This window comes from Cotesia typhae, unplaced genomic scaffold (assembly GCF_013202065.1).
Source record: "Cotesia typhae breed Kobodo isofemale line unplaced genomic scaffold, CoteBio_Ctyphae contig_42, whole genome shotgun sequence".
Classification (NCBI taxonomy): domain Eukaryota; kingdom Metazoa; phylum Arthropoda; class Insecta; order Hymenoptera; family Braconidae; genus Cotesia; species Cotesia typhae.
Window position 1 is genome coordinate 1,227,679 of NW_027423751.1, and position 24,279 is coordinate 1,251,957.

Here is a 24,279-nt window from a genome sequence, read left to right on the forward strand (position 1 = left end):
TTAATTATTATAACGAAAACACTTTATAATAAAATGCTATTTATTGTTCAATTTAATAATATTAAATATTCGTTAGCCTTTTTAACTATTTTTCTATCGATGTGATTCCAATATAATTTTATTAAAAACAAATTACTTAAAAATACTCAAGCTGGAAAAAAATATAATTATGAAAAAAATATTTAATTTCTTTTACAAAATTACTAATCAAAATTGTAACATACCACTTGGCATAACAAAATAAGACTCTAACCTTAAAATATATAGTTTAAAACAATAATAGCTAAGCAAAAGTAAAATATGTAATAATTATAATATTAATTATTAATAAACATCATAAGTAGTAGTCTATACTACGTCAAAAATAAGTTTCTATTTTACGAAGAATCTCGTGGTTAATAAAAAAATAATTTTCCAAAGTTTTTATTTTCATCACACTAAGTTTATATTTATCAAACTATTAGATATAAAACTCACAGCAAAAATTAAGTCGGCATGATAGAATTCATACTTACTGACGTTTCATAATTATCGACGCACAATTTATAGAGTATAAAATAAAAATTATAAAAATTTGTTAAAATTATAATTGCAAAATATAGTCAACAACAGTGTCAGAGTGTAAATACTTACGTATGCAAATTTTATGAGTATTTCGTAATTAATTACCTGAATGCTTATTTGAAATTATTTTCATCTCAAATAAGCGGCGACATCTTGAGGTGATATAAACAGTGATTAATTATTTGATATTAAATCTCGTGTAGACTATATGTAAACTCGGCATTTGATACAGTTGCACATAACCTTGCATATGATCGTTCAAAAATCAAGGAAAGGATAAACCGAGGAAACCACTCTGTACTCATGTACCAGGAATTTTTTAAATAACTGATTAATCAGTTATCGAGATCTTGTTTATTGAAAATAAAAATATATAAGTATAAAAATTATATATGTTAGAAGGTACTACTAAAAAAACAATAAAGCCACGTGGATGATATAACTTGTTAAAATTAATTGATCTAGTTTGTCGAAAAGAATAAAAATATATATATATATATATATATATATATATATATATATATATATATATATATATATATATATATTTGAGTAAGTATTAATTTTTATATAATAATCAACATCATACATAATATAAATATCTAATTTTGGTAATGTTGTTTGTAATTGATTTTTTTTTCTGTCTTAAGTTGTTAGAGCAAAAAAAAAAACATGGAGATTGAAGATGATGAAGCATTTCTTGAGGATTTGCTTCAAAACGTTAATTTGAGCGGCAATCGGATGCAAGTTGGTCAGCATGCTCACCCATTAGATCCGAACGCGGCAGAATTCAACCCAGGAAACGTTGATAATCAACAAAATCAAAATTTGCCTCCAGCAAATAATGTAGGCAATGCAGCTAATCAAATAAATAATCAGATTATTCCAGTCCATCAAATGAATAATCAAAATAGACAACAGGAAGGTCTTGTAAATAATGAAAATGGCAATGGTAATGATCCTGGTCTTCGAGATGATGATGCTGATCCTAGAGATGACGCCGAAGAAAGAATCGCTAATGCAAGACGTGATAGGTTGAGAAATATTATTCGTGCTGCTGAAAATCAAGCTAGTAGAGCACGTCAGGCTTACGTGAATTTATTTGGCGCAGGAGAGGATGGTGATGTCAGAGAGCAAATCAGAAGAGTAATGCTGAATCAAAATCAAAATAACAATAATAATAATCATCGTGGAAACATGAGAGGACAGAATAATAATAATAATAATAAAGCAATGAGGCAAAACTTGCGTCAAAATGAACTAGATTGGAATGATGGCGACAACAATTATGACATTGACAACTATTATCATAATCAGATTGAAAGATTTTTTAATAATAATGCTCGAAACCAAAATGCGCGCTACAATAGAGGTTATTTAAATAATGGCAATTACTTGAATCAAGACTATGTACCTGGACCGACAAGAAACCGAAGGAGGGGACGATATCAAGGCGAGCGTGATGCAGCGTAAGTACTGATAGAAATATTCAATTTATAACATTACAATTATTCTTTTCTGAATTTTTAGTTACTGGAGAAGTCGCTTTTTTCAACTGCATAACCAGAGTAAAAATGTGAAGGAATTTTTCTTTCATGATAAGTATTAGCAAGTGGATGCTGACAGGATAATTTTTCATGAACTATTCATAGTTTTGATACAGGCTCAGAAATTTTCAATGAAAATTATTTGATCAAGGTTTATATATAATTATTAATAATGGCAAGATACTTATAAAGTTTTTGTAGTTCTCATACAGACTTGAACATTTTAATAACAATCATTTGATCAAATATTTAATAACACTTAATTTAATAATACTTAGTGAAAAGATAATTTAATTCAAAATCAATTTTAGATTCATATTTTCAAAACTAAAAATTGATTGCATAAATGTTTATTTAATGACCATTTAGATGCAAAGTTCGTTTCTAGAAATGTAAAATTTTAACCAAGACGTGATGAATCTAAAATGTGTATTATTGAGTTTATTCCACTTGCGATTATATAATTACTAAATAAAAAAGTTATTGATAATCTAAGAAAATCCAAAAAGTTAAGATGCCTGTTACATTTTGATACATTCATTGTTAGCTCAAGTATAAGAGTAAAATTATTTTGATGTTTATTCTGGAAGTTTATTGAATTTTTAAATATAAGTATCAATTTAATGGAAAATTTTACATAAAAATGCTACATTAAAATGATGACAAAATAGTATTATTATAACATAGAAAATAATTGTAACTGAAATATATTGATTAGATATTTTTCTTGTCAAATAATGAGTACTCAGGTAATAAGTTTCATATGAAAATTAGAAATTGATCAGACATGACAAAAACTGTCCTAGAAACTGAAGGTTATCAGAATCTGTGTTATTAAATTATTATTTTGATATTTTTTCGAAAGTTCATTGGTAGTTTAAAGATAAGTAATTTTTTTATGAAAAATAATATATATATATATATATATATATATATATATATATATATATATATATATATATATATATATATATATATATATACATTCTACATTTAAATGTTGATAGAATAGTATTATTATTATTATTATTATTATATAAAAAATAATTACAATTAAAATATGTTGATTAAGTATTTTTGTCGTTAAATAATAAGTACTCAGATAAGAAGTTTTATGTGAGAATTAGAGATGGATCTTCCATGACAGAAACCGTGCTTGAAATTAAAGATTATCCAAGTTTGTAATTTTAGAGGATTATTATGATATTTATTTGAAAGCTTATTGAATGATTAGATATTAGTTATGATTATTTGATACTCAATTATATAAGTAATAATATGATGTAAATTTTAATTTATAAGTACATCGTTTGAATATTGACCAAATGATCTTATTATGTTGTAAACAATCATAGCTTTGGTATGTTAATTAAAAATTTTTCTAATCTGATTTTAAGTACTAAGATAAAAGTTTTATGTGAAAATTAGGAATAGATCTGACATGATAGAAACTATTCTATAAATTAAAGATAAGATATACGAGTCTGTACTTTTATGAAATCATTTTAATATGTATTTTTTATTTGTGAAAATCAAGTGGATGTTAAGATATAAGCAAAAATTTGGTAAAAAATAATGGTTATAATTATAAGAAAATGGTATTAAGAAATAAATACAACCACTTTGTTTATAATACAGCTGTTAAAAATAATTATTGAAATATAAAATCCTTATCATAATTGTTTTCCATTTAAAACTATTCATAAATTTTAATGAATAATTAACAGTAAAAAATACAACGTTTATGTTTTTATTGAACAAAATAATTTAAATTATTCATAAGTTATAATGAATAATGGAATTAAAATTAATAGTAAAAAATACAACTTTTATCATAACAAAATAATCTAATAAACAAAAACGGAAAAAAGTGAATAATAAAGAGATTTATGAAACAATCTAGTTACGGTATTTGAATATTCGCTCCCATTTTTTGCACATGCGTTTTGAACACTCCTACCTACGGTGGCGCATGCGTGTAGGTAACAAGTGCCACTGCTACCACGTTCTTTACTGCTCATAACTCAGTCATACCACAACAAATGAAAAAATTCGAACTTTCAGAGTGTGAAATCCGGAATATTCCAAAACCGGCGCAAGCCTAATATGTTACCCCAGTAAATATATAAATTAAGTATTAATATATGAAAAATGTATGTAAAATCAATAGAATATGCTTAAGTAGCGTAGATCTCTGCAAAATAATAAAAAAAAATTATATTTTAAAAGGAAATATCGAAAATGTAAATATAAGCAAGGTTAGGGAGGCATATGGGGCAAGTATAGATACACGGTAGGTCTCGAGATTTTTTTTCTGCTGTCTCACTTTTTTAAACATGTACTTGGCTCGAGACACTACCGTGTCTCAGGATAAGATATATATATATATATATATATATATATATATATATATATATATATATATATATATATATATATATATATATATATTAGGTGGGTCAAAAAAATCGAATAATTTATTTTTGATTTTATACTCTGAAAAATAGGTTCGTAGACACCTAAAAAGAATTCTCTCCAAGTATAAGCTCTTAATTATAACGGGAAGGTCCTCCGCTTTGCGGGTTTCTATTTTTTTCGAATAATCAGATAAAAAAATTTATATCTCGCTTCCAACTGCTTGGAAAAATATTCCGTGGCATAGATTTTGTGAGAAATTGAATGCTTTACAAAAAAGGTCTCTTATGACTTTTTCAAAACTCAACCGATTAAAAGATATTCATAGTTGAAGTTTGGCTATTTTAAGGAAAATATTCGTTTTTATTATGAATTTTATAAGTCGATGAAAAAAATTATTTCGGATTGCGGAACTCATGATTTTGTAGGAAATTTACTGCTCTACAAAAATGGTCTCTTATGATTTTTGATTAAGTGAAGCCGTTACGAGATATTCATCGTCAAACATTAACGAATATCAATATTTCCAGTTTTTGATCAATAATTCGATAAATTTTAATTTAAACTATGAGTTTCAGGAAAATTTACATAAATTTGAGTTTCGATCGATAAAGAAATGTTATAATAAGTTAGATAAAGAATTATTGGAATTATCATTGATTTTCCTTGGAGAAATGCCTCAAGAAAAGATTTCTTTCAAACGTCCTGGTGCTGTTCATCATGCTAGATGGATGGCTAAGGCCATTTATAGTTTGAAAATGTATCTATTCAGAGATGAATTCCAACTCTCTCAGAAAGAATTGCATGGTCTTCGTCATTTCTGTATTTTTATAGTCACATTGTATTTAAAAGCTTGGTTTTCATCAACTTCTGCAACAACTGCTGCTTATCATGACTTGCAGTTTATGAAAAATTTATTGGAGTACAAACATATCAATCCTTTGATTTCTTCAGCTACGTGTGAAAAAATGATTTCGCACTTATGGTATTTGAGCGATGAACTTGCCATTTTATCACTGTTTGACGATGGCGTTCCATTAGAAGTAAAAAAAAGTATTGTTGAAGCTGTTAATACTCGTGAAGGTACAGATTCTAAAGCTAAAAGATTTGTAATTGCTAAAAAGATTTGAATTCATTGGCGCAGAGAACTCTGAGTGACTTTGTGTCTAAAAAGTCATTAAATCTTTTCAAAATCTTCGATCTACCGTATGACTTTCTTGATGTCGATGTTGAATTATGGCCTACTAATGAGAGTTATCTCGAAAATAAAGAATACTTTCAACAACTAAAAGTTGTCAATGATTCAGCAGAGCGAGCTGTTGCATTAGTCAGTGAATATAATCAATGCTTGACAAAAAATGAAGAACAATTCCAGTACTTATTGCAAGTTGTCAAAGAACATCAAAAACATTCCCAAATTGTAATAAAAGAAATTATTTATAGTAATAGCGTACTGTTATGTTAAAAATATAGACAATTATATTGCAATTGATAATTCAATAAAAAATTTATCTATAAAAAAGTTAAATACTGGTTGTTTCTCACTTGATTCAATACTTTTCATATTAAATTTGACAAAGAAATATGTCATTCACTTCAAATTAAACTAATCATTGGCTATATGTCGAAAAAAATGCTCTAATTTCTTGTTTTAATGCAATCAAACAAGCTCAAGACTGAAAACAATATTAAAAAAATTGTTTATAACATTTCTTTATCGATCGAAACTCAAATTTATGTAAATTTTCCTGAAACTCATAGTTTAAATTAAAATTTATCGAATTATTGATCAAAAACTGGAAATATTGATATTCGTTAATGTTTGACGATGAATATCTCGTAACGGCTTCACTTAATCAAAAATCATAAGAGACCATTTTTGTAGAGCAGTAAATTTCCTACAAAATCATGAGTTCCGCAATCCGAAATAATTTTTTTCATCGACTTATAAAATTCATAATAAAAACGAATATTTTCCTTAAAATAGCCAAACTTCAACTATGAATATCTTTTAATCGGTTGAGTTTTTGAAAAAGTCATAAGAGACCTTTTTTGTAAAGCATTCAATTTCTCACAAAATCTATGCCACGGAATATTTTTCCAAGCAGTTGGAAGCGAGATATAAATTTTTTTATCTGATTATTCGAAAAAAATAGAAACCCGCAAAGCGGAGGACCTTCCCGTTATAATTAAGAGCTTATACTTGGAGAGAATTCTTTTTAGGTGTCTACGAACCTATTTTTCAGAGTATAAAGTCAAAAATAAATTATTCGATTTTTTTGACCCACCCTAATATATATATATATATATGCTTTATCTGGCGGGACAATTTTAAATGAAAACTCCAAATAATAAGTTTTATTTATAAAATTAAATGCAATAACGCTAAAATTTAATTTTTAATTTTATTTACCTTATGGAACCTTGAATTATGTCTTTTGGATGTCCCCTAAAATCCGGATCCAGTAGCCACGGACTACAGGAACATACTGCACGGGCAATACTCTAGATTCCGGGTCCGGTAGCCACGGACGACTCTAGCTATAATCTTTAGACTTGTCTTTTTTAGAGTTCTATTGTTCTCGAATCTTATGAATATTCTAATTAATTGAGCTCAATCCGTTTTGAAAAATTTCAAGAATATTATAGAAAAAAAGGTTTCTTTGGGCTCACTTTAAGTTTTTATTTCATTTACTCCGAAATTGAACTTCCTCTGAACTTAAAAAAGCGACGTTGAATGCTGCGTAAAGCATCAAAATTGGTTTATTTGTTCAAAAGATATCATTGTTGAAAAATTTTCAATAAAAAGCTCTTTGCACTATTTCTGAATTTGTTGACAGAATTAACTGTCTTCACTCTAAAACTGCTTTGTAAATGAAAAAGAAAATAATGTAAATGCAACATTTACTATAGTCACGAAGAAATTTATATCATTTTTCTGCCTGTTTATAAATATTGAGATTACTCGCCAATAATTTTTGATTTTATTTTTTTATATTTCTTGAAAAATTTTTTTTGTGATCACTTTTGTGTATTTTGATTATCGCTACATTTAAAAAAATATTTGAAATAACTTTAATGATGGAAAAGAATTTAATAAGGATGAAAGTTCACTTTTAAATTAAAAAATTAAAGCTTAACTACATTACTAGTAATTTATACAACGTTTATGAAATCAAAATTATGAACTTAAGAATGTTGGTTAACTTTTTGATATTAATTTTTATAAGCATCCCTTGTGGAAATAATTCTCTGAAAAAACTCTTGACAAGTCTTTATAACTCTGAATAAGACTTTTCGAAATTCTTCACATCCCTAACTAAGTGAAGGAAAGACTTAATAAGTCTTCAAAACTCTGCAATACTCTTCAAAAGTCAAATTTTCCCTGCAATTTCGGAATTTCTCAAAGAGTTATTAAGACTTGATAAGACTTGTTCAGTTTTACAGGAAAAGAAGAAAATATTTCTTTTCAAAAAAATTACTTATCAGAATTAAATAAAACTATAAAAAAGAATTAATGCATGTTTTAAAAAAATTTTTTTTAAATAATATTTTCATCACGAAAATACTTTGATGGGCATCGAATCACTCATAGTTGAGCAAGTCAAAACATCAACAGCAAATGAAGTGCACTTGATGTTGGAAACAGATATTACTCAAAGAGTAAATCAATCGGTATTTAATTTGGACTATCAAATATTAAAGTCAACTTTCTAGGTAGGAAAGAATTTTCTAACCACATGCCACCTATTAGAAACTAAGAATACTCAAAGATTCTAACTGTAAATTCGTAAACTAAAATATGTTAGGTATCAATTAATTCCAGCAGATAGCGTGTGGATAGAAAATTCTTTCCTACCTAGAAAGTTGACTTTAATATTTGATAGTCCAAATTAAATACCGATTGGATTTACTCTTTGAGTAATATCTGTTTCCAACATCAAGTGCACTTCATTTGCTGTTGATGTTTTGACTTGCTCAACTATGAGTGATTCGATGCCCATCAAAGTATTTTCGTGATGAAAATATTATTTAAAAAAAATTTTTTTAAAACATGCATTAATTCTTTTTTATAGTTTTATTTAATTCTGATAAGTAATTTTTTTGAAAAGAAATATTTTCTTCTTTTCCTGTAAAACTGAACAAGTCTTATCAAGTCTTAATAACTCTTTGAGAAATTCCGAAATTGCAGGGAAAATTTGACTTTTGAAGAGTATTGCAGAGTTTTGAAGACTTATTAAGTCTTTCCTTCACTTAGTTAGGGATGTGAAGAATTTCGAAAAGTCTTATTCAGAGTTATAAAGACTTGTCAAGAGTTTTTTCAGAGAATTATTTCCACAAGGGATATATTTTTATTTGTTGTTTAAAAATTTCTAATGTAATGTCAACTTCAATTCTTTGATTTTCTCGCAATATTATATTCAACCACTATAAAATTGCGTAGTATTACAGGGCATTCAGTCCAGGGGCCCATTTTATCGTTAATGACATTTATTTATTTACATGCAAGACATTTTGCCTAAGAATATTACTGAAAAAATTAGATTAAATAGATTTTATTAGCATAAAAAAAAAATTTACACTTTTTTTTATAAGGTATGTTTTTTTTTTTAGATTGCAGTACTAAAATAAAAACAACAGACGACGGTTATTTTCAAGCTTTATTCTTCACCAATGCTTCAATGCAAGCTTCAATGAAAAATTGGCCTGACATGTTATTTATTGATGGTACCTATAAATTATTCAACTTGGGATTTACATTGTATTTAATAATGGTCCAGACTGGAATTGACAGAGGAGAAATAGTTGGCGTGTCAATATTAGCATCTGAAACCTATGATGTCATGAAATGGGTTGCAGAAACTTTTAAAGAATTCAATCCAGAGGCTTGCTTAAACACAAAATCAGTAATGGCCGATAAAGACTTAACTGAAAGAGCAGCTTTTAAGAAAGCTTTTCCAAGCGCGCAATTTCTTCTTTGTTTATTTCAAACGACAAAGACATTTGACAGGCATCTGAAGAAACTACCACTAACCAGAGAAGAACGTGCATATGGTTTCCGATTACTGCGTAATTTAATCTATGCTAAGTCAGAAGAAGATTACAATTGTATGTACAAGAAATTTGTTGATAATGTACCAGAATGCTTATTGGAATATTTTAATAATAACTGGCATTCTAATCGTAATAAATGGGTAACATGTTTCATGATCGATAATAATTATGGAAATTTCACCAATAATATAATTGAGAGCATGAACAAGCAAATTAAGACAATCTGCGACTATCATGGCACGCTTTATGAATTTTTAAAAAATTTTTTCCAGCTATTAAGTACGTCGAAACAAGAGACAAATTTGTTAACGGCAATAGATGGATTAAAAAAATTAAATATTCAACATGAATTAGGTGCATTTGTAAACGAGTACGCAGATTTCTTGACAAAAGCTGCTTTTGATAAATTCAAGAAAGAATTGGAGAAATATTCTGGCTTAACGATTACCCATACAGGAAAATACGACGGGGCCAGGTATGGGCCTCGCTTGGCGCAATGCTGTCAATCTCTGGCCCATTCTCGTAAACCCGCTTTGGCCCAGCTTTGGTAAAAGTCTGGGATGATAACAGGGTGCCAGGCTTGGTTGTTATCATTGGCCCAGGTATGATCGCCTAGGCTGGTCCATGCGTGGTAGCCAAATCTTGGCCATGCTTGCTAACCAAGGCTGTCCCAAGCTTGTCAGCCTATCTTGGCCCAGGCTAGGTAATCAAAACTGCGCCACGTTTGATTGTCACTACTGGCCCATGCCTAGTTACCAGAACTGGATAATAGTTAATTTTCAAGTCTGGTTTATGCCATTTGATAAAAAATGATAAAAAAGAATTTTGTAAGTGTTATTTTTTATTTTAATTTTGATGTAGAGCTAGCGCAAATTCAGACCGTGACTCTTGATTTAAATCTAACTTTCGCTAATTATAGAAATAAAGTGAAAATCGCGTCCGTTCTAACCGAGATTCGAACCCGAGCCGTGCGCTTCCCAGACCGACGACTAACCTCTACACCATACGACCGGTGAGTTGATGCACATCTCATCATTCTTATAAGCTAAATCTATATGGTGACCAAGTGTGACGGTTTATTATTTATATAATTTATGTTATTTAATATTGTGTTTGGATGAAAATTAACTATTTTTTTACAAATGTTTATTAGTTATTAAAAAAATGCAAGCGTCACGTTCTTATATTACTTTAGATTTCGTACATCGTTCTGTATATTTTTAATATCTTATTATAAATTTTAATGTTTAAAATTATCAATATTAAAAATTCAACTGTAAATTTTATATTTTAATTTTCTAAAGACTATATCAATTTTGACGATACGCAAATGTTTTGGTTGAATAATGAATTTTCAATTTTAACGTTTGCTAACAAATATTCGTTGAGCAATAAATATTTACTGTTTAAAATTCTATTGTTTAATGATTAATTAACTTTGGATTTCCCATTGAATGGCCGTGGCTGGGGAATCTAATTCTGACTCAGGCTCGAGCAATCATTGGGCCGGCCAAGGCTAGGTTAGCAAGTCTTGGCCCAAGCTTGGGTCACCAATGAATGGCCAAGACTAGGTTAGCCAGTCTTGGCTCAAACTTGGATAATCATTGGCATGGCCGAGGCTGGGTGAGCCAGTCTTGGCCCAAGGTTTGGTGATCATTGGCATGGCCGAGGCTAGGTTAAGCATCCTGGCCCAGGCATGGGCCAATATAGGTACGCCAAAGCTAGGTTTCCCAGTACTGACCCAAGCCTGGCCCTTTTGTCAACTCTGGGGGTTTCCTGCATGGGTACCAAGTACTGTAACAGTATAAAAACATGTTACATGAATGTAAATGGTTATCAAATCAGCGTTTAGCAATACCAAATCAAGTCCGATTGTCAAATCTCTGACAAAAATTTCAAAAGATTTTTGGTCAAGAATCTTGACTTAATCTAGCTTAAAAAAGGCAGAGAATATCAAAATGTGGTAATAAGAAATACCAGATTTCTTACCATTTTTATTGTTACATTCTTGTTCAAGACTTGTTCAAAGATCTTGACAAATTATATATACAACTTCTTGGTCAATTCTTGAGCACGAATCTGTCAACAGTATCTTGCAATTGAATTGACAAAATCGGAATGTAGATATTAAATAAAGTAATTAAAATTTAATGTAAGTAATTTAAAATGCCGGATATTTCCCCCTTTCATCGATGAGAAAACGCTGATAAAACATTTATCTAGATTCAAGGGAAAAAATCTTGAAGTATGACCATCATTCTAAAGAGTTCAATAACTTGGTATTGAAGAAAAAAGGTATTGAATCACGAAATTGATCTTATTGGTTTAAGTAAATGTGAATTGATTCAAGAATTTTTCTTTGTTGATCCAAGATAATTAAAATCTTCAAAATAATGATCGTTTAAGATTTTTTCGCTTTAACTAGTTCTTTCCCAAGGAAAAATTTATATTATTGGTTTCTTTTTCTCTTACTATAGTGCTATTCTTCTTAAGAAATATCGCTAATTTGCTTCCACTAGTTTATCAGAAATTTGTAAAAAAGTATGAGGTATCGAATTTCTAAATTTTTTTAGGGTAGCTATACATATACATATATTATTTTAATGATATTAGTTTTTCATAAAATTTATGATAAAGAATGTCGTCAAAGGAAAAAATAAAGATTTCGATAGTTTTTTTGCCTTTAAAAGTTGGAAAAAAATTCAGCTCTCTTGTTTTTGGATAAAATTTCTATTTTATCTTTTTTTGATATATATTTTTTTTAAAAAGTACATAAAAAAAGGAACATTTAGAAAAAAAAATGATGGATTTGACTAAAAAAAAAAATTAACATGGTTCAGCATGGGTTGACCAGACTTGTACATAATTACCTAAAAAATAAAGAGTAATTGATTAATAGTATGGACTTCTTTAAATTAAATTAGGATATAGTGTCGGCAATATCGGACGAATTAACGGACGAGAAGTTGGAAAATGAGGCGAAAAATGAATCAAAAAATGACGCTATTTTTGCCATAATAAAAGCCATTAAAAATTTTGTATCACTTGTACCGCATCCAGAAGTTCTAAAAAATTTGTAAAAAATTATAAATTTTTTTTCTAATTTTAATAAAATTTAAAATATTGCAGGGAAATTGTTTCATAATATTTTTATTTTAAAACATATAATAGTATTTGAAATAGTTCAATTACAGTTTTAAAATGTATTTTAATCAAATTATATATTGAATTGCTTTCTTAAATGCTTCTGGCAAACAACCAAGAGGCCATGGTGGTCGGGATGCCTCAGGTAGCTCACCTTCTTCTCCGCCACTGACTACCAAGCTACCTGTTGTCGTCTCCAGCGTTAGGAAACAGCGTCCACCACATCCACTGTCTTTGTATGATTGTTTACAGGCATTTAGTCAAAGTGAAATGTTAGAAGAACACAATCCATGGTTTTGTCCAAAGTGTGCTACTAAAACATTGACCGTTCATCGCTATTCTAAGTACCTCATAGTTTATCTTAAAAGATTCGTATTTCATGAGTGCGTTAGCATGAAATTGGATGATAAAGTAACATTTCCTTTAGCCGGACTGAGTCTAGGCAAGCATATGTACGATCTGTATGCTTGCGTCTGTCATTACGGTGTTTCTGCTGGGCATTATACAGCATACGCGAAGAATCCTCATACAGATGTGTGGTATCACTATAATGATGAAATGACGAGTAAATAGAAGCCACAGGAAGAAGATTTCAGTAATGCGTATATTTTATTCTACAGCCGACGAGAAACAGACTCAAAGCCATGTAATTTATAAATGAATGTAAAAACTTAATGGCAACGAAGAAAAATTTTAAGTCAGAAATTTTTCGTATAAATTAATGTGTTTAATTGTGTAAAAATAATTAGGCATTGGTTCAGGCTAAAATATTAGGATAATTTTTTCAATTATTATTATTATTATTATTTTTATTTTATTATTATTATATTTTTAAAGATATAAGCTTATCCTGATTGAAAAAATTGAAAAAAAATTAAAATACGAAATAAAAGAAAAAAATATTAAAATTTTTAATTAGTGTAATTTTTATTTGTTAATTAATTCGTAAGATTTTATTTTTTAATATAAGAAATTGAAAAAAAATTATTTAGTGAATACAAATTGTTTAAACCATTTTCCCTGCCCGTTTTAATTCACACAAGTTCATGAAATAGATGAATTGCGTGTAGTGGGCTGGCTTTTCTCTCACTGCCTGCTGATAGTGAAATAAATTAAAATAAACCTGCAAACAAAAAATTACATTTTATTGGTGTTGGGCCGCCCTGATTAAAAATACTAATTGAAAAGAATTGAGAAGCGGTCACTCCATGCAAATTGTATATCTAAAGAAACCTGTATATTAAAATAATTGAAAAGAATTCACATTTTATATTTTTTAATTCTTTTCAATCAGTATTTTTAATCAGGGTGTGGTAAGTCAACTTTTTTAAATATTTTAATAGAACTTATCAAAGCCTCCTCAAGAAGGTGAAAAAAACGTGATTTAATTTGCTCTGAATTTTTTTGTCGTCTACAAAATATTTGTTCTTCGGCAATGGCGCTTTAAAAAAAATTCCGTACATGAATAATTAGCATGGTTTATTAAGTTATTAATTATTATTATTTTATAGTAATTACTAATTTACTATTAAGTAATTAAATAATTACTAATTAAATCAATAACTTAATAACTAAATAAAAGGTTTTCTAATTAATAGAAAATTATTTTAAATTAATCGAAAAACTTACTTCCAGATATCAGCATGGTCTTCGTATAAATCCGAAAATATAAATGTTCGGTCATACCGATGCAGTCGTAGACAGACGAGGAGATCGTTCTCGGCCCAAGTCCCTGCAAAAATAATAATTATAATTAATTAATCAATTGAATGCACATTTGAAAATTTATATAATAAAAACATTCAAGTGATGATCACTTAATTCGACTTACATCGTTTTAAATCATGTGCCCAAGAAGCCTCAAATGGATAAAACATTATTATAATATGTATCCACGTCTAGAATGATAATAAGATTGATAATGAGACGCTGTAAAAGAAAAATTGAATGCTCAATAGAAAAAAAAAAGTTTAAACAAATGACAATTGAAATATATTGATGCGTGACGTTGCACGACCAGACATGCCCACAACCATACACAGACAATAATGGCGCGCGAAATTAAACTGCTATTATTTAATTAATACATATTTAAATTTATAATTTTATTATTTAATATTTAAACATGCGAAACTATTAAATTTTACTTAAGTATACATACATAATTAACTTGAAAGTTTAATTTGTATTTATTATTATTATTATGATTATTATGATTGAATTGAGATATAAATGTTAAACATCTCTTAATAAAAATACCTTCTATTGATTACTGGAACTAAATTTTCGTTATAAAAAGCTTCACAAGTAATTATATGTAATTATATATAAGTAATTATATAAATTACAAATTTCCCGTTGCCTTTGACCCTGAAACTCTTGCCCATGACCATCCCCTGGACCAGCAGCTGCTTGAACGGCTCCCTCATCGGCAGCAAGCCTTCTGAATGCAAAAAATGGTTGACGAACTGAAGAGAGATAAAATTAATTTTTAATTATTTAATTAAAAAATTTTAGAAAAAAATAAATTATTTAAAATGAGTAATTAATAAAAAAATTGCACGGTAATTTTTTAATTATTGACATTTTTAAAAATATAAGCTCATTCCGATGTTATGCTCATCAAGAGCTTTCATTTAAGTACCCACATGCATTTTTGATATCTTTTTCATATATACATATAAATATATAAAATATATGAAAAATTGATGTGGGTACTAAAATTAAAGCTCTTGACAAATGTAACATCAGGATGAGCTTGTATCTTTTATCTAAGTCACCGGTAATCTGACTCATCGGTCTGTAGGTAATGGACGTCTTCCCATTAATAACTATGCTTAATCTAATTAAATATATGGGTGATATAATATTAAATATACAACAGTAATATTTAAGTTGAGAACAATCAATTGTTATTTATTGATTGTTATACTTTTTAAAAATAAAAAAAAATTTATTTCTTAAATAAACTTACTTAAATTGAAAAACTTCTTTCATTTTATACATTAAATTTAGCCGACGTTTTTGACTTTTTGATTATTTTTTTAATTTAACAAATAAGAACTAAAAAACATTTTTAAAAACTTCACTTATAGTTTTTCAAGATTTTTACAAATGAAATTTTTTTTTATTGATTTGTAATTATTTTTTCAATTAAAAAAACATTATAAAAATTTTTAGATGTCGGCTAAATTAATTTTCATTTCTTTTTTAAACTAACTTTGGTCATTTATTTGAAAATGGAGTCCACAATATTTTAATATCCAAAAATTTCATTAAATAATTATGAAAATCAAAGTAACTGACATCTAAAAATTTTTAGAATTTTTTTTTTCATTGAGAAATTTATTACAAAAAAAGAAAAAAAATATTCATTTGTAAAAACCTTTAAAAAGCTATAAGTAGAATTTTTTTAAGATATTTTTGAATTCTAATTAGTAAATAAAAAAAATTAAAAACATCGGCTAACTTTAGTATTGTAGAATAATTGTACATATTTTTTTTTATCAAAATATATCTAAATAAGTGACACTGAAATTGATAGATTTGTCGACATGAGAAACTTTTTTATAAATTTATATTATCAGAAAAGAAAATTTAATTAAAAAATTTCACCTGTGAAAATTCATAAACATTATAAATGAAAATTTTTAAAAGCATTTTTTTTATTGTAATTAATTTGTTAATAAAATTTTTTTAATTGACAGCTGACAGCTAACTTTAGGATCATTAAAATTAGAATTTGAAAAATTAAAACTGTCAATTTTTTATTTTTTATTTTTAATGACATAAAAATTTTCAAGAAAATTAATTTAGCATATATTTCATAATTTTTATAAATTTTTTAACAAATTATTTGTGGTTTTTTTTAAATAAAATATATTTTATTCTAATTTAAACTATAATTAATTTATTTTTAACAAACTTTTTAATACTTTTCTTAATTTAAATTTATCAAAATTTATTTTCTATTTGTTAGTTCGGTTTTTAAAAAAATGTGTTTTTATTTTTTTAAACTATTCTTTATTTTGTACTTTTAGTTTGATTCATTTATAAAAGTGTGCTATTTTAATTTTTTAAACTATTTATTTGTTTTGTTGAATTGAAAATTTTTTTATTGCGCCGAGGACAGCTGCAATAATTGAATTTTTTTAAATCTACTGCAAATAATTTTATAGAATATATTTGTTGAATAAAATAAAAAAATTATCAAGTGCTAATTTTAATGTCATTCATTTTTTAATGTTAAATAAAAGCTTCAAAATTATTTTATAAATTTATTTATTATTTTCTTAATAGTTACTACCAATGGTAATAATAAAAAAATAATTTTTAAAAATTTCATTTTTTTACTTTTTTATATTTTTTCATATTAATTTTTTTGCTGTAATTTTTATGTTACAAAAATTTCAATCATGAAAATTAGGTAAGAATATATTTAATAATTTTAAAAATTTTATGACAAAGAAATTATTGCAAAAAAATTTTTATAAATTGACATGTAGTAATTTAAAAAAATAAAATATGTAATTTTTTAAAAATAATTTTTTTAATAAATAAAATTAAAAAATTGTTAAGTAACTGCTAATTTTCATGTCATAAAAAATATGATATATTAATTTTCATAGAGATAGAGCATTTTCGAATACAGCCTAAATACTTATCAACATAAATTGATTATTGGTGAGAATGATATGAAACCATGAAAGGCACAACTCCCAATAATTTTATTTCATATTAAGAAAAATAAAATAATAATAATAATAATAATAATAATTAATTATGATTATATTTATTGTAAAATAAATAAATATCGGTAATCACGATATTACCATGACAACGAGCGTCGTTTATTATTGTTTATAATTTTTTTATTTTAACACCGTATATTAATTACGTTATTCGTTATCTGATCGCAAGTCTTTGTACATGTTTTTTTATAATTTAAATAATGAAAATTGAAATAATGAAAGTTTTAGTTAAAGTAAAATAAAAATTTGTTTCAAATTAAATAAATTACGTGATTAATTTTAATTATTTTATTATAATTCATTGTGGTTTTTCATTAAATTTTTTTTAATTATGTTTATTATCCCGGGGAAAAGCAGAGGATCAAAGGTCCTCTTTTATAAAGGGTTTACCTACGCTCGTGATATACAGAGTACAAAAATATTTCGATGCTCCAAATTAAAATCTTCTTGTGATGCATACTTACACTTTAAAAAGGATATTGGTGACATTGAAGAGTGCGTGGATGAAAATCTGAAAGAAAATCCATACAAAGCTCAATGGACAGTGCTTTTAAACACAATGAAAAAACGAGCGCGAGAAACAAACAATGGTTTAAAAGAAATTTTTGATGAGGTTTGTCGACCGTAAGTAAAATATGTTTAGTGTTCTAAAAAATTTGTATTTTTATTTTTTTTCGTTAAATACTTTAGTCGCTGCTTGTTTACTTTTATCACTTTCTATCATCTTAATCTAGTTTAACTCACTTGTCCTCAATAATAATAATTTAAATTGTCAATTTTAATTTCAATTATCTTTTTTAGTTTTCCAGAAGTAAGTGCCAACTACAAAAACAGCCATTCCTATTTGGATTTGCGCATAGTACAAATGTTTTTTTTTTAGAGTAATTTGACCATTTTCAATAACTAACCATTTGACTTTTTGCAAGGTTTCTTGAAAATTATTTTTCTTTCCTTCATAAGGACATTTAATTTCTATTAATTTGACAGGAATATTATTACTATCAAATACTACACCATCAGGTGAAAAACCAAGCCACGAATTATTGTGACAGACAACAAGACCACATTCTATTACGGTGTAAGATGGCTCTGACTCGTCATAGAGATTACGCGCTAATGGTTCATTTTTTAAACCATGCTGAGTGTAGCAATTAACAACCGACTCTGAATAAAAATATTTGATTGATTTTTTACGCCAATCAGGGTTTTTATTATTATTGTATGTAAAGAGTTGATAAGAATCACTGCCAGTTATTCTTAATTGTCTTTCTTTAAGCCACGTAGAGTGGAACTCCATAGTTTTTAAGCCGACATCAACTACGTCACCACTTAAATTTGAAATTATTTTTTGGCAGCATTCTTTGAGAGGATTAACTTTTACTTGCTCGAGCTCGTTTAGAAATTTAGAAGAACGTTGGTTTTGAAAAATAGCATTTATCTTAATAGGATCACTTGTAGAATTATTATTAATTTCTTCAATAACGTCATGCCTTCCAGCTCTAAACAGAATAAATAATCACAAGTTAGTCTACTTTATTACATTGTACATATAAGGCAAACAGTAAATTGAAAAAAAAAAAAAATAAAAAAAATTTTTTAAAGGCAATTTTATTATTATGTAGTGAATTACATGTGTTCTGCCAATGCACTAAAATGCATGTTTGACACCATGATACTTAATAATTTATCATTATCTTCTTGAGTAAGTATTATCGGTTGATAATCCTTTTCTACCTGAGATTCAGTTTTCTTATGCTTTTTAGTGGAAGCTTCTAAATTTTTTTGTTTCTTCAACTCATAGCAGCTGTGCTGTCCTAAAGGATTAGGCTCATACTTTTCAAGTGCTGCTTTGTGAGGAGCACTCCAAATGCACTTTTTATCAGTGCACGTAATAATTGACAACTTATCAACATCATTTCTGAAAACAAAAAAACAAGCTTAAGAACATCAGTTGTGTTATTATTATTATTATTATTATTATTATTATTTTTCAGTAATATTTGACATATAAATATGTTTGTAAATAGAAACTCACCTATTACAAAATAAAAGCGTAGCAACTACATGCTTGCATGCTTCACTCAAACCAGCCTTACATGAGCATGACATTCCTAGAATTTGTCCATCCTTGGAAATTGCTCCCACGATGTCATGTGGATCATCTTTTAAGTGAGATGTTTGTAAACAAAATGCAATTATATCATCACTGCTGGCTGATGATTGTAACCCACATTTAATGAGATGTCCTGCTTCAAGTATACTCTCTCCACCTACAAAACTTTTATGGCTAGGCTCAGCACATGCGAAATTACAAACTTCTTGGATAGAAATCCTCATTTTATTATAAATACAATTAAAAATTTTAATTTAATCAAACTCTTACTTAAACACAAACGTAAACACCCGACACTTGATTTAAAAATGCGTCTTACAGTAGTAACTGCTTCTGCCGCAAGGAGAAGCCACGCCCCCGGCTGATTTCCCATTACTTTATTAAATAATGACATTTTTCAAGATATAAGCTCATCGTGATTTTACAATCATGAAGAGTTTTCATTTGAGTACCCACATGGATTTTGATATATTATATATATATATATGAAAAATTGATGTGGGTACTCTAATGAAAGGTCTCGATGAGTATAATGTCGTGGTGAACTTATACCTTTATAAATGTCAATAGTTCTCAAGATACAATGTAATTTCTTACTTATGTATTTAGAGATAGAGCATTTTCGAATGAAGTCGAAATACTTATCATAATAAATTGACTATCGGTGAGTATGATGTGAAATCTTGAAAAGGCATAAATTCAAGTTAAGATCTTTGCAATGACACTCAATGTTATGGAAAAAAAATTATTTTATCATATGACTATCTTCGAAAAAAAATTTTTCTTATCCTCTTAATAATATTTATAATAAAATAAATAATAATTACCTTAGTATTATTACAGTCAGTTAAAAATATAATCAGTCGATCAATAACCATGCCCCATCCTCCAGTAGGAGGTAGCCCATACTCCAGAGCAGTGTAGAAATTTTCATCAATCATCTAAGATTCATTATCTTCAGTATCCTTATCCTTGGCTTGCTGCTCGAACCGTTCTCTCTGAAAAAAAAGATCGTTAAACTCGGTATAAGCATTGCAGAGTGTTTTTTTCATGACGAAGAGCTCAAACCTCTTAGTGTGACCCTTGGCAGACCTGCGCCACTTGGCGAGTGGCGACATGATCTAAGGGTGGTCAATGATAAACGTTGGGTGAATGCAAGTCTCCTTAATTAAATCTCCCACCAGTTTGTCCAACAAACGTGCGGTGGATCTTGGTGGAGGATACTCGACGTAATGCTTGATACATAAATCACTCAGGAATTTGTTGGATTCCTCAGGTTTAATTCCTTCGGATCCGGAAACTTGACGACCAGCTTCCCCTTCTGGCAGTCGTCTCGAGGGAGTGAAATCTATCTCTATGCCTTCGCCTTCCGGACCGTCTGGGTGGTAGACTGGCTTGTGGGTTCCGTGGATACTTTTTACCATACCTGAGACCAGTGTATTGGTTATTGTCATTAGATCGTGGTAGTCGACGTAGGCCATGTAGAACTCACAGAAAGTGAATTCAGGGTTGTGAGTCATGTCTATTCCTTCGTTTCAGAATAAGCGACTGATTTCGTAGACTCGATCGAGTTCTCCGATTATTAACATCTGAAAAATTAATATTTCTTTTTAATTATAAAATTTGGATTTCATTTTTAATAAATTAATAAAAAATTTATAATTAAAAAAATATATTTGTCTTGGATGATAAAGATTTTTTTTTAATGTAAATTCAGGTCATAGATTAGTTTTTAATTAAAAAAATTAAAATTTTATTGATGGACAATTATTTTTAATTATAAATTTTTGTATAAAATTTTTTTGCTTTATTTAAAAATTTATATTTTATAGATTTGTCGAGTAATTTTTTTTTTATAAAAAAAAATTTTTTTTTTAATTCTAAAAAAAATTTACAACAGAGCAATTTTATTATTGAGATAAAGGAAAATTATTTAAATAATACTTTTCAAAAATAAATTATGAAAAAGATATATTGCCTCATATAAAAACACAACTAAAAAATTTTAATTAAAAAAAAAAATTATAATTTTTAAAAATATGTAAAACTGAAAACATATGAATTTTTCTTTTAATTTTAATAATTTATATTAATAATATAAGTTTTTATTGATTTTTACAATAACTAATAATATTATTGATTAGACTCTTAATAATATAGATTAAAAATATTTTTATATATTTTTTTGTTTGATTTACAGACGGAATTAATAAAGTAATTTTAGACGAAGAAATTAATTACAATCAAATTTTGACAACGGGAAAAAAGCCGAAAAGAAGAACACCTCAATTCGTTATAGAAAAGACAAAATCATATAAACGCATTAAGACAAGAAATTAGTAATGAAAACATTAGATTTAATATCAAGCAATACTTGAGTATGATTCCAAGATCTCTACAAGAGCTCCAATTGTTATTAAAATCTATTATTGACGATGACGGAGATGAACTAGAAATTTTTTTATGTGGCTCCAGAGGAATTAGACATTCCCGAAAAAAAGAAGCTACAGATAACTATAATGATATATTGTGTGATATTGAAAATATAATACCTCCACAATCTAGTAATCCTTTTTTGGCAAAAAGACAACCCGTAAAACAAGTGGTAAACAAAAATTTTATGTCAATGAAGTCGACAATCCAACCGTTCCAATCATTGAAATCAAAAACCACAATACCATGTACGGTTACTTCGGAAACCGCAACAGAAAATTTAAAAAATAATTCTCCGATTCGAATTTCAAAATATTTTCAACAAGTGCCATTAAAAACTTACTATCCTGCGCCCAAATCACCTAATGATTTATCAGCTAATGGTGTTTCAAAGGCCATTGAAATCACTGTGGACGTACACCAACCTCCATCATCCTCTGCTACCAACAAAAAACTAGCTGAGAAGAAAGATGTCATTAGTAATACAGAAAATCTAATGAACAAAATGAAACTGAACTTACCTGTAACCGAAGACGTTTTGAAGATTCCTCTTAAGCCCGCAGAAACCTTTCTGGAAGTACATCAACCTCCATCATCTTCTATTACCAACACGAAACCAGCTAAGAAGAAAGATGTCATTAGTAATAAAGAAAATCTAATGAAAAAAATTAAACTGAACTTACCTTTAACCAAAGACGTTTTGAAGATTCCTATTAAACCTGCTGAAACTATTGTGGAAGTACATCAATCTCCATCATCATTTGTTACCAACACCAAACCAGCTGAAAAGAAAGATGTCATTAGTAATGGAGGATTAAAAATTTCAACTGCCTTAGCTCTGAGTTCAAAAGCCGCATCACAAACCGTTAAATTACAGTTGCCCCGAAGTTATTGTGAAAATGAAGAAATTTTTATTAATGAAAAAAAATCTAAAATTATTGCAATTAGAAAAGTGAATGATATAAACTTTTCGGAAATTCTATTGAAGCAAAAAATAGATAAATTTTATCCTGAATTCGCAACAAAATCAGTAAAATTCCCAAAATTGGAAGATCCTGAAAAAACAAAAAATGATCATGATCAACATCATGTATCATTTTTCAGGAATAATTTGCCATCATTTAAAAGAAAATTTAATTTCTTCGGACGAGCTGACAAGTGGTTACCTGAGCAAAAAAAAAAAAATGTTAAAAAACTTTCGTCAACACGAAATAATGTTCATTGATTATAAATTATTAATTGCTAGATCAGCTTTTTCAATAATTTGTAAGATTATCTTGTAACAAATTCAGTGATAAATCTTGCAATAGTTATATTTAATAAATATAATAAATGTTTTTTTTTTTGACATATTATTTAAGTAAAAAGATTTTTTAATAATAAAAATTAAATTAAATTAAATTAAATATCCATGAACTAAAAATTTTTATAATTTATTGTATTGATAAATTATTAGAAAGAAATTAAACTAAAAAATGTTACATGTTAAAAATTTGAGTAATTATACGTGCAATTTTTTCAAAAAAATTTTTTTAGTTTTAATTGAATTAATTTAAAAATTTACAAATGATTAAACGTCGGCTAATTTTAGTATGCTTTTATAATTTCTCTAATATAAATTAATATTTCAAAAATTTACCTAGAAATAATTATTCCATAACAATGAGTTAAGTATTCTGATCACATTAATGGCTGTCCATCTTTTTTGTCAAGAAGTTACTTGTGGTAATTGTTGTTGTACTACTTAAATAAGTTTTCATACAATCATGTTTAATTATTTTTATAAATTTTTTAACACATGGAATTTTCATCAGGTCTTCATGTTTTCATTTTCGAAAACTACATTTATAATTTTTTATTTAACTCTATCTATTGATTTTTTGCCGTGACAGAGATAATATCTCTACCCTCCATACTATTAATAACACTCGTTTACAAAAAAATGGACGAGACTACCTTGCGCCTATTATTATTATTATAATTATTATTATTATTTTTATTTATATTATATTTATATATATATATATATATATATATATATATATATATATATATATATATATATATATATATATATATATATATATATATATATATATATATACACGGAGCTTAGATAGAAGGAGCTCGAACGTATAGTATCAGAAGTGTCCACGAAAAGTAGAGAAAATAAAGTTTCATTACAGAGTGCGCTGCTACTGCTGCAATCCAGTTTTTGAATTTAGCGGTTAAGAGTATAAGTATAACGAGGAGTAAG

At 27.4% G+C, this 24,279-nt stretch overlaps 2 protein-coding genes across 13 annotated transcripts; one reads left to right on the forward strand and one right to left on the reverse strand.

Moving 5' to 3' along the window:
- Nucleotides 1-1,205: 1,205 nt before the first annotated feature.
- On the forward strand, nucleotides 1,206-3,041 carry LOC141528078 (uncharacterized). Its single transcript, XM_074243934.1, has 2 exons — nucleotides 1,206-2,033; nucleotides 2,095-3,041. Exons 1-2 carry the CDS (start codon nucleotides 1,237-1,239, stop codon nucleotides 2,171-2,173), a joined length of 876 nt encoding a protein of 291 aa, XP_074100035.1. The 5' UTR covers nucleotides 1,206-1,236; the 3' UTR covers nucleotides 2,174-3,041.
- Nucleotides 3,042-12,804: 9,763 nt separating this feature from the next.
- On the reverse strand, nucleotides 12,805-23,943 carry LOC141528057 (uncharacterized). 12 transcript variants are annotated; one of them, XR_012479286.1, is made up of 14 exons: nucleotides 23,662-23,942; nucleotides 22,706-22,804; nucleotides 22,544-22,642; nucleotides 22,366-22,480; nucleotides 20,658-21,178; nucleotides 19,512-20,587; nucleotides 19,107-19,394; nucleotides 18,221-18,975; nucleotides 17,941-17,987; nucleotides 14,985-15,193; nucleotides 14,557-14,654; nucleotides 14,355-14,457; nucleotides 13,738-14,166; nucleotides 12,805-13,270 (listed from the first exon to the last, which is right to left on the reverse strand). XR_012479286.1 is itself a non-coding variant. In XM_074243911.1 (9 exons), exons 7-9 carry the CDS (start codon nucleotides 19,583-19,585, stop codon nucleotides 18,261-18,263), a joined length of 1,077 nt encoding a protein of 358 aa, XP_074100012.1. In that variant the 5' UTR covers nucleotides 19,586-19,746; nucleotides 20,417-20,587; nucleotides 20,658-21,178; nucleotides 22,366-22,480; nucleotides 22,544-22,642; nucleotides 22,706-22,804; nucleotides 23,662-23,943; the 3' UTR covers nucleotides 18,115-18,260. The 12 variants fall into 12 exon arrangements, 10 of the variants coding, with proteins under 10 accessions (XP_074100012.1, XP_074100011.1, XP_074100006.1 ...); XR_012479287.1 differs by having other exon boundaries at nucleotides 18,385-18,975; nucleotides 23,662-23,941; XM_074243911.1 differs by lacking the exons at nucleotides 12,805-13,270; nucleotides 13,738-14,166; nucleotides 14,355-14,457; ... (1 more) ...; nucleotides 14,985-15,193; nucleotides 17,941-17,987 and having other exon boundaries at nucleotides 18,115-18,975; nucleotides 19,512-19,746; nucleotides 20,417-20,587; nucleotides 23,662-23,943.
- Nucleotides 23,944-24,279: the final 336 nt, after the last annotated feature.